Source organism: Balearica regulorum, chromosome 1 (genome assembly GCF_011004875.1).
Source record: "Balearica regulorum gibbericeps isolate bBalReg1 chromosome 1, bBalReg1.pri, whole genome shotgun sequence".
Taxonomy (NCBI): domain Eukaryota; kingdom Metazoa; phylum Chordata; class Aves; order Gruiformes; family Gruidae; genus Balearica; species Balearica regulorum.
Window position 1 is genome coordinate 115,465,030 of NC_046184.1, and position 10,949 is coordinate 115,475,978.

At 43.6% G+C, this 10,949-nt stretch overlaps 1 protein-coding gene across 5 annotated transcripts in view; it reads right to left on the reverse strand.

Annotated features, from left to right (window-relative positions):
* The window catches only part of SCAF4 (SR-related CTD associated factor 4), a 47,974-nt gene extending 45,946 nt beyond the window's left edge, over positions 1 to 2,028 (reverse strand). For all 5 annotated transcript variants that reach the window (XM_075770609.1, XM_075770593.1, XM_075770614.1 and 2 more), the window contains exon 1: positions 1,722 to 2,028. In XM_075770609.1, the coding sequence (XP_075626724.1) occupies positions 1,722 to 1,751 (30 nt within the window). In that variant the 5' untranslated portion in view covers positions 1,752 to 2,028. The remainder of the gene's footprint in view (positions 1 to 1,721) is intronic.
* Positions 2,029 to 10,949: the final 8,921 nt, after the last annotated feature.

The window sequence follows — 10,949 nt, forward strand, 5'->3', positions numbered from 1 at the left end:
ATCACTCATTATTTCTGACTGTATCAAACATAAGCATCACGCTTCTACTACATCTGAGAGGAAGGCATAGGAAACAAAACATCCCTATTTCTAAAACAAAGATTAGTCACAGAATAACAAGAAATACTGCTTTCACTAAAGTCACACATTCTTTCACCACCAGATCAGCAAAAGAAGTGGTTTTTATTGTTTGAGAAACACTAAGCACTGTCTGTACAATTAAGCTTTATCAGGTAGCAACATGTTGAAATGAATAAAGTGAAAGTAATCATCTGCTAGAACTTCTGTTTATATTTAGGCAGGTAAGAATATTTCTGTTCTCTGTTTACAGGAAAACCGAAAATGCCGCACGCGTGCCATTCTATTTTAGCGTATTTGGGAAGGTTGCTTTGTACTGTTCCGTACCACTGGTTCAAAACAGCAGAATGCACCCATAACATGGGCAAATAAATAAAAATAAAACTGTTAACAGCAGGCATAAGCTATCTACTTTTCATTTTGTACTTCTATAATTTTATTAAGGATGAGTAGATATTCAGTTGCGTGTGTGTATGACAAGCAGTTGCAGAGAGTGAACTTTACACAGCATGACTTCATCACATGAGAGTAGTCTGCCATTTTTCCTGTTTCTGTTCAGCAAACATGCACAGCAACCTAACCTTCAAAACATATTAAACATTCTGGAATAGGTTCTGGGTAAGTCTTAACTGATCATCTGCAACGAGAATATGCGTGTTCTACAGTCCATACAGGATCTGCAAAAGCCAGATCGTCAAACTGAGGTGAGAGCGTCATCTAATCTAAGAATCATTTTAAGTCATGTGTCAAAAACTTTTTATAAAGTAGAGGCTAGAGTATTTTGTTATATATTATGCAAAAAATAATCACGGTCCATTTTGTCTCCAATTCGTATTAGCTGACTAAGGAATCCGAAAAAAAAAAATCATAAGATGACGACAAGGACCTTCTGTGTAGCATGAAAGGAGACTGAACGCCTTACGCTTTCCAACCTACCTCCCACATCCCTAGTGTTGGGGTCGATCCCTTAGTCCCATACCCAGGCGTCGCTCCCATACAGAGATAAGCCCCCTCGCAGTTTTCCCTCTCTGTTCAACCTCCAGCCTATCCTATCTGCCGCCTGTTCACATGGCAGGTCTCTCGCCAAACCACTGCGAGGAAATAAAAAGTGCCTCGCGCCCTGAAACGCGGCTTCCCCCTCCTTAACAACACACACGCAGCGGGAACGCCTTGGAACTGGGATCCCGGCTCGGACGCTCTCCAGTGGGGCGAGGAGGAAACTGGGGGGGGGGGGGCACGGGGACCAGAGAGAGGACACCGAAGATCCCCTCAGCGCCCCCCCCCCCGCCCCTGCCCGTGCGGGAACCCGGGCTGCGCCGTCGCTCGGGGAACGCTCCGGGCCGTTGCAACTGCCGCGGTGGGCCTGACCCCGCTTGCGTCCATTTTACTCAGAAGACCCGATCTCCGCCCCCCTCCTCTCCCCTCGGGCCGGCGGGAGGCCCCGGGCCGAGCCAGGCCGAGCGCTGCCGGGGCCCTCCCCAGAGCAGGCCTCTGGCGGCGCCGCACCGGGCCCGCGCGGCCCAGAGCCGGAAGCCGAGCGCGGGTTGGGGGGGCAGCGATGGCGGCCACCGTGAGCCCCCTTGCCCCGCCGCGGCCCCCCGACCCGCGGTCCCCTCCCCTCCCCCCCGCTCCCCGGCTCCCACCTCCTGGTTGAAGGCGTTCACGGCCTCCATGTTGGCGGCGGCGGCTGCTGCGGGCGGGCGCCCGCGCGGGGGAGGGGAGGGGGAGGAGGGGCAGCTCGGTCCCGCTCAGGGGCTGCGCGCGGACATGGCCGTTTGGCGGTGGCGGGGCTCGCGCTCTCCCCTCTCCCTCGGTCGCTCGTTCGGTGCGGCGTCTCGCTGGCAGGGCCCCGGCACAGACCGTCTCTCCCAGCGGGATGGCGGAGCCCACGCCGCGCACAGCACCCTGGGATCGTACAGGCCTCCCGGCCCCGCGCCACCCACAGGAGTGGGGGGGGGGGGGGGGGGAGGGAGAGAGAGGGAGGGAGCGCGCGCGGCGCGGCGCGGCGAGGGCACCACGTGACCCGGGGGCGAGTTACTCCCCGGGCTCCGCCATGTCAGCGCCAGCCCCGCCCCCGGGGAGGGGAAATGGCGGGGGTAACGCCACCGCCCGGTCTGGTGCCCGCTTAGGCAGCGTTTTGGGGGCGGTAGTCTGCTTCCTTCAGCTGCTGGGTGGGCAGCGGCGTCAGGGCAGAGCCAGGAGGCTTCGTGACTTGTCCCCTCAGGGAGGCCGCAGCTCCTGTGGCGTTGTTGGGGGTGGCCGGGGCCTGGTTCGGCTCGGTCCCCTTCCCTGGGGAGTGGTTGTGGGGCGAGGTGCGCGCCTGGGCCGAGGAGCTGTGGGGGCTGGGGTGAAAGTGGTGCTCGCTTCCTTGTTCTCGTTTAAAAACTGCCGTTTTCTTAATTCCCCGTAGTCGTGTCTCGCAAGTGGCACAGAGCACACGCTGAACCCCGCTCAGACCAGAGCGAAGGACCGGCACCGGAGTAGGTTTGACAGCTAGCGTGTGCGGTACCGCCTCGGTGGAGGAGACTACGTTGGTTGCTTAAATATAAGCCAGCAAAACTGAAAGGCTGTTCTGATAGTCGAGTGTTTTGCACCGGTAAAGAAGATAGTTACTGCGACGTTCACACTATCAATGTTTGTGACAAAACTACGTGTATACTGTGAAGTATAGTTTCAAGGACGTTAGCTGGCTATTGGCATCTACTAAAGAGCGCGTTTCTGAAATATGCTGTCAAGTGCTATAGTAATGTGTTGATATCAGTGTCAAATCCTAGCGATTTGAGGCTTGCAGAGTGCTATACGGTGTGTTCAAAATGTTACTGTTTTAACTTAAATTTCGTTATCTAGTTAAACATCACCAAGGGATGAAATTGGAAAGAGGGGACTCACACTGTTACAGAAATCTCACAAAGTGTATTTGGCTTTATTTTGTGTTCTATTAAACTCTGTGCCTGGTATGTTTGAGTTATTAATCTAATGCAGATTACTTTCAGGAATCTCTTCTCCCTGTCATCAATATATGGCTGTCCAGTAACTAGCACTCCTTAAAAACAAGTATATTGAAATTCAAAATATTGATAGATTAATAAGAAGTCTTGTTCTACTCAGATTATGAAATGCATAAGGAGGAGTTAATGCGCAGTTATATGGCTGATATTCAGAGGAATTTTTAAAATAGGTTCTAGTGGCAAGTGGAAAGTTCTTCCAGATGTCATTAATTTCTTCCTACAGGTTGATCTTTTATCAGGGGAAAAATAAACAAACAAGCTTTCATAGTTCTCTTTTAAAGAAAGCTGCCAAGCAAGAGAAGAGTGGAGGGGGAAAAAATTGTTCATCTAGTGTTGGTGTCTTTGCTTTTTGTGATTTCTGCCAGTTTCCACGTGGTAAATTACTTCATATGTAGCTTTTACTACTGTTCTTGTTCATGTCACTGTCCCAAAATTCACAAGAGGTAGCTCGTTTGGCCACCTGATCTGAGCAGCAAAGGTATACATGGAGTATGTGGTGAGAGGCTGAAAAAATGCAAGTTAACTCTGTCCAGTTCTTGCATCAGCTAAAAAACTTTCTGAGATGTAAGAATGATTTCTTTGAGGGCTCTTGGCCTGGAGACAGATAATGAGTGAGAATGGACTTCCTGCATTGGTAATTAATTTTCAGGTTTGAAATCTAAGTGTTAAATGGTGACAGCTGTTTCTATAATGTTGAGTACCTGACATCATGTTCCTTTCAGTATATACTTTATATTGCTCTCTCAACACACGTTAGTAGCTTGTACAGAAAAACAAAACTTTCTCAGGACAGGAAAGGCTGCCAGTGGTTCTGGAAATTCACATTAAATTTGGGAATTCTTTTGCCTATTAAAACTTTTTAAGTTTTATATGTTATATATAATACATATTTGCCTTTCACAGTGTGTCACTACAGGTGACTCCTCTAAAAAACAGGAGGAGTTACAAAGTTACCTACTTTGAGTTTTCCTCATTGCTACTTATTTATTGTTTTATTATGAATCTTATTTTTTAAAAAACCTGCTTTTATAGGATGTTTCTGATCAGACTTTTTGTATAATTGGACTTTATGTAACCTGTGGGGGTGAATAATGTAGGTGTACCCCAGTGTGTTTCAGAATTGTCTGGTACAGGTGCCAGTAGCTGCAGTGCCTTGGTGCTCGATGGGCTGGATGTGGTAGTGCTTACCTTGCTGTGCAAAGGTCCGTGCCCATTCACCTTTCAAGCTAAAATCTGGTGCGGTTGTGTCTGTGCTATAACATGGTCCTGGTTCTGCCTGCAGAATCCTTACAAGCAAATCCTTAAGGTCTGTACAATTATCCCTGGCAACTTTTGTTCATTGAGAATTAAATTCTGATTCCTCAGGGGCTGAGTGTTAGGAGCTGAAGTGGGTTAATTACTGCAGCTTTAGACTTAAGTCTGGGTTTTACTAGGCTATGGCTTTGCTATTCAAAGCAGTTCCACTTCATCGAGATAATACGCTCAGTGATTTTTGAAGTAAAACTTGCCATTGCTTGTATTGTATTATGACTGCCTGTAGAGAGAGGAGACAATCGTGTAACTTTTCATTAAAAGCATGTTCTTTTCATTATAGTTTAGTCAGTTTTACATTTGCAGGTACTTGAGCTCGCAGCAGGTTTGTTAGTTAAACCTGCTTTTATAACAACATTAGGCATTGTATAAATATATGGTGTACAATGCCCAGCATTGTGTTAAATATCTGTTCTATATAAAGGATGGACCATGCAATCCAGTGTGGCTCGTACAGCATCTAATCTCTTTCGTATTGTTTGTGTAATGTATATTTTAAAATATTGTTCCATATTATTCCACATGTCTAACAGTTATGACTTGTGTTGGTGCACGGGTTTAGTTTGTTCAGCTTGCTTTTGTTTCTGACAGATGGGCAATAAATGGGCACAGCAATGTATGGAAATTGCTATTGAGAACAAATTATGGTTACTTGATGTAATGATTCTTTTTGTCTTTGTACCAGCTGATGAAATACATGTGCAAGTCTTATTCAAGCTTGTTGAAATATGAAATGTTTTTGAATTTAGTATAGTCCTTGTCATTTTGTACATAATGAAATACAAGTTTAACTGAATTTCAGTTAGCTTAAGCATTTAAGAGTTTTACATAATAATATGTCTGTCACTTTTTCTTGCAGTAACATTGTCTTGATCTTTGAAGATGTTAAGAATCCTAGATTTTGCTCAGTCTCCTAAATTATTATTAGCATTATGCATCATTATCGACAAAGAGAATGATTGACAACAATCTTCCATAAAAATGTCATATTCCCTGTTCTTTGGTTATCTCTGTCTGCCCATCAGTGTTTCTCTGACTCATCTGATAAGGATTAGTTATCACTTGCACATTTTCACTCTCTATTTTACTGGTGTAATTTAACTTATGGGGCAACTTTTTTTTACTAGAATTTCCTGGAATCCTGTGTTCTGTAGAAAGCAAGCCTGGTTTTCCTGCAATATTCAATATATTGCTGTGGCTTTATATTCTGTATTAAAATACTACTGTATGTCTTTACCATGATTCATAAGTATTTGCAATGTGATTGGCACTCTTGGTAGCTCTGCCTCACATCATGGGCGGAGGGCTTTACTTACTGTTCTCTAAATGTTGGCATCAAATGCAGGCCACGCTAAAATCAGATCCCTGAAATCAATAAATCTTTGAAGGAAGAGTTTGTCTTTCCCTCACTGTTTGTACTCTGGCAGGATTAAACTTGTAGGTCTGGCACCTTTATACTTGAGAGTTAGACTGGTGTTTATGGTTGCTGATCTGTTTGGAAAGTTCTTAGGACAGGGAGCATTTTGCCTGCCTGCTTAGTGGAGTGAATCAGTGTGCAGAAGCTTTGGACAGAGCTAGCTTTCAATTTGGTTTTAAATTCCACCGTAAGTACACAGGTATAGTTTCGTGTCCTGGGTTCTAACCTAGAAAACCTTGTAAAGTTTAACAGCTGGTGACCTTAGAGGTTAACTCTCTTTCTTTGCGCTGTTGGAGTGATATAAGTGACCAAAATGAAATAAGATCATTCTGCAGGCAGCCCTCTGATGCAGACAGCTGGATGTTTGCACATACTCCAGTATTTACAGAGATTCCAAATCCTACAGCAAGGTGATTGTCCTGGTTTCAGCTGAGAGGATTGATTTTCTTCATAGTAGCTAGCGTGGGGATATGTTTTGAATTTGTGCTGGAGATGTTACCGGAAAGCGGCAAAATAATTCACTCTCTAAGACTTATTTTGAAGTTTTAGAAAGCGGGCATTCTTTATTGCAGCGCTGGGTGCACCGGGGATAACTCCACCTAATGTGCACACCTAAAAGACAAAACTAGCAAGTATTTATGCTATGTTAATATACATATTCAGTATATTTCCAAGTAGTGCTTATCACATTCATGGATTTTCTGGGAACTCGTTAGCATACGCTAATGTATTTCGCCCATGTTTGTTGGCACCTCCGGGTGGTCCTCGGGGGTCTTCAGACTCAGTCCTGGTATCACATATACCTTATCCCTCAAGGCTGGTTTTGTGGTCGCCTTGTGACTTTCTTATCTTTGCGCATCTGTTCTTCCAAGGCCAAGCTGTTTAAAATGAGATTGTTCCAGAGCTTCTTATCTTACAACTAATTATTTTCTAAGTTACAATGGTTTCCCTTTTGTTTGGTTACATGTACTGAGCAATGGCTCTAATTGCTTGAATTGATCTTAATATTTCAATATTCACAGGTATCAGAGACAGCGTTGATAACATAGAGATGTTTTTGTTCTCTGGACTTATTGTTGAGTAGTGTTTACACGAGGCCAAGGCCTTTTCTGCTTCTTGCACTGCCCTGCCAGCCGGATGGCTGGGGGTGGACAAGGGGTTGGGAGGAGACACAGACAGGACAGGTGACCCAAACTGACTAAAGGGATATTCCATACTATATGACGTCATGCTCAGTTTATAAGGAGCTTGGGGGAAGAGAAGGGGGGGGGCGGCGTCGGCGTCTGGAGGGATGGCGTTTGTCTTCCCAAGTCACCGTTACGCGTGACGGAGCCCTGCTTTCCTGGAGATGGCTGAACACCTGCCTGCCCATGGGAAGTGGTGAATGAATTCCTTGCTTTTGTTTTGCTTGTGCGCGCGGCTTTTGCTTTACCTATTAAACTGTCTTTATCTCAACCCACGAGTTTTGTCACTTTAACTTTTCTAATTCTCTTCCCCATCCCGATGGGGGGGAGTGAACGAGCGGCTGCGTGGTGCTCAGCTGCCGGCTGGGGTAAAACCACGACAGTGATAATAAGGAGCCCGCTTTGCAGCATCTCTGTGCAACTCCTTATTAAGTGGATGGAGATTTTGCACTTGAAAGCTTATGGGGTAGACTATTAACTTGGTAGAAGATAAACCACCGCTTAGTTTTTCTGTGCAATTTAGGCTTGTTTTTGCCAGTAGACGCATGAGAACAACTTCCCGTTTTGTTCCTCCGTAGTTACCTAACCATCCTCTTTCTGGTCTGATGTGGAGGCTGGCAAGATGATGAGACTAGACAAGGTTTTATTGTAGGTGCAAGACTGAAGATCAAAGTATGTCAGAAATTACTTCCTTCTCTGGTAATGCTGTGGTACTGCTGTTCCTGTGTCCATCAGAGGCACAGAGACGACTGAGAGCTAACAGCCATTAAACAAAGACTAAGTAATTCTTTTGAAAAATTCAGTTATTTAACTGTGGCTTAAGAGATCATGTGAACATTCGGAATTTAGGACATGAGGCAAGGAAACATACAGAAATACATATATGTGATGATCTCTCTAGCATAATATGGGGTTTATAAGAACAACTGTTACAAATGTCTTCACATCATCACATTAAAATTAATTATTCAGTGCTTTAGAAAAACTGTTGTGGGTTTTTTTTAATTGGGAATCATGAATGACATTTTTTAGTGAGTCATTTATTTGAAAAAAAGCCTGCACTTCTAAGGCAGTCACCATTCTGAGTTTAAGTTAATTTCTAGGCATGTATGTAAGCCAAAAGCAATAAAAATTTTAGAAATGTGAAACTGTTCACCACTTGTAAAACCTCTGTCTCTTTCTGGTAACTTTGTGGTCCTAATTCTTTATCCTATTTTTTTTTTAGGTATTTTAAAACAAAGTAGTTTATTTTGGATTCAATTAAATTTGACTTCAGAGAGATTTTCCCACCCCCTCCGTAAGTGAGCTGAGAAGAAACAAAAAGCTGTTTGTGTCTAACTGGAAAGGAGTTATGTTTCTGGTTTTCTGTGTTTGCTTGTTTATTTAGGAGAAGAAAAAACAGATTACAGAGTCAACAGAAGCAGAAAATGCTGTCTCTATGAAACCAGCTTTCAATTTACTGTGTTTCTTGTGAGTAAAACCTGGGATCATTCACCTCTTCTAGCACTGGTACCTGTTTTGCAAAATCAGTTCTAAATAGGATCAAACCTTGAATATCCTTATTTCAGTTCTGTTCTTTTGAATTTCACCAAGATGAGTCTTCAACGGGTTGCAGTGGGTTTTGGTGGTATGCTACTGCAGGCCTCAGTTCCCTTAGTCTGCACTTAGCCTCCTTCAGTAGGTCTGAGGCATTGGGGGCTTTGTCTTTTTGTGATGATCACAAAAACCATTAAGCTCACTTTAGGTCTCAAAAGCTTGGGCCAAATGTCTTGCACAGAACCAGTAAATAGCTCCCTATTGCTCCTTTTAGCCTTTCTCCTTTCCATCTTATCTAGTGCAAAAGGGGTTCTGGATTTTAAAGTTGTTAATATACATAATATATATATTTGGATAATCTGCTTGCAGTATATTGTATAATCTATGTTTACAGTAACCCATTCTGCTGAACCTGTGTTAACATGTCTTATTTTATATTGTGTATGTCAGGCATTCAAAAAACCACGTTCAGTCCTTTTTTGCTCCCCCGTACTGAAGGAGACTTAAAAATCACCAAGAACAGTAGAAGTGTTTCATAATTATTTGCTTTCTAGCTTTTTGAAGTTGGCTTTTTTGGTGTTTCTTCCTCATGCGGATAAGAAAATTAAGGGTTTTTTTAACATCAAGATGTTCAGGTAGTCACTGCTTCAGAGGGTGGGATTTTAAGGCAGCTAAGTGTCATGGGGTGCAATAAAATTCTGGGTACTAGCAGTGATGCTTGATTTACTATGGGGTTTAACCACAAAGTGTTTAAGACTAAGAAGGAATACGTAACTATAAGCATTTTTGTTTTTGCAATATACTGGTAAGAATTTCTAGTCAGGTTATGCTTGAGGGAGGAGAAAGAAAGCCTGTGCAAGAGACAACAATTCATGCCTACGTTTATAAAATGTGGCAATAAGTAGGCGTCTCAGTCTTCATGGGTGATGCGTGGACAGATGGCTGAGACTCCCTTGATTCAGGTGCATACTTGAGCAGGGTTCTGTCTCACTGCTGCAGCCCAACAACACGGTACAGGGGTGACAAACATCAGATTCCCTGAAATTCCACTAAAGTGCCCTAAGAGGGATTTGAATGCTTTTCCTTGGTACTATTGAGAAGTTGCGGTGGCACAATCCTCGTTTGCAGCATCTATTTAGCTTTTCAGGTTCCAGCATGTTGATGTTGGGAATGCAGGATAAGAAGGACTTTCTGGGCCACTGTTTGCAGCTGCTTCCAACTGAGGCAAAAGACTTTATCTGGTTAACGCAGAGCTTTGTGTCTATCCTTCCCCACTCTACCAACATTAGGATGTTTGCAAATGTCAAAAGTTCTGAACTTTAGGAAGAAGCTTTCACCTTCCAGATTAAGTTCCTTCACATTAAATCTGTATGTACTTGTTCTTTCTCCAATACTATCTCTGGAGCAAGTAATTCTTCACAGACACCTTAGGTCTAAAACCAGTTGGTTTGATTTGGTTTTGGTTTGGTTTTGTTTTTTCTCTTTTGCTTCTCTTACAGTCCCTGTTGTGGCCAGAAGATGGCACTTATGTACGCACTAAGAAGGGGTAAATAAGACCAATATAATTTATCTTTGCTGAAATAGTGTCTGTGAGATGGCAATAAATATCTCGGGCAAATGATAACTCACAGGATAAAAGATCACTTTGATCTCTTAGCACATGAGGGGCACAGATTCAAGAACAAAGTCCAGGAACTTGTTACTCCACATAGAAACTCTTTATTTCCTTATTCAGTAATAAGGATCTGATATGCCCCTGAATTCAGAAGGCAGCCATCAAACAAAAATCTTGGCTGTTGCTCTTTTAAAGGAGAAGAATCTAAAAGCAGTTTCTAGCACTTTTTTCTATTCCAGCTGAGATTTTGTGCTGCACATTAAGGCCTTGTCTAAGGAATTACTTTCCTCTGGAAAAGCTTTATCACCTAAGTTTTTTTGTACTTGCCCTTCCTACCCAAATTATGGTATTTATATCCTTCACAGAGACTGGGTTGTACTGTTCTCCAGTATAACTAACTTCCTATACCCATTTGGGATAAGCCATCTCAACATGAACCTTTTTATCCCAGTATAACTTTGTCAAACATCGGGGATATTGCTCTAAATGACTCTTGTTAAAACAATGCAGCTCTTCTGTGTGGCCAAGTTTGGAGGGATGGAACACTTAACTTGCACGTAAGAGATTGCGGGGGGAGGACATAAAGTGGCTGCAATTCATCCAGGCAGTTTCCCAAGGCTGTCAGCATATTTTTGTGCAGATCATGGGGCCCATCTAAATTGGAGCAGAAACTAGAGTGGTTTGGCCTGCTGTGCACAGGGTAGTGCTGCCTAAAATCCCTGGACTTGTGCTTGCGGCATTCTCATGGGGTTGGGATCCAGCCCCCCTGTAGCCCTGCTCTTCGAATAAACCTTTTATCA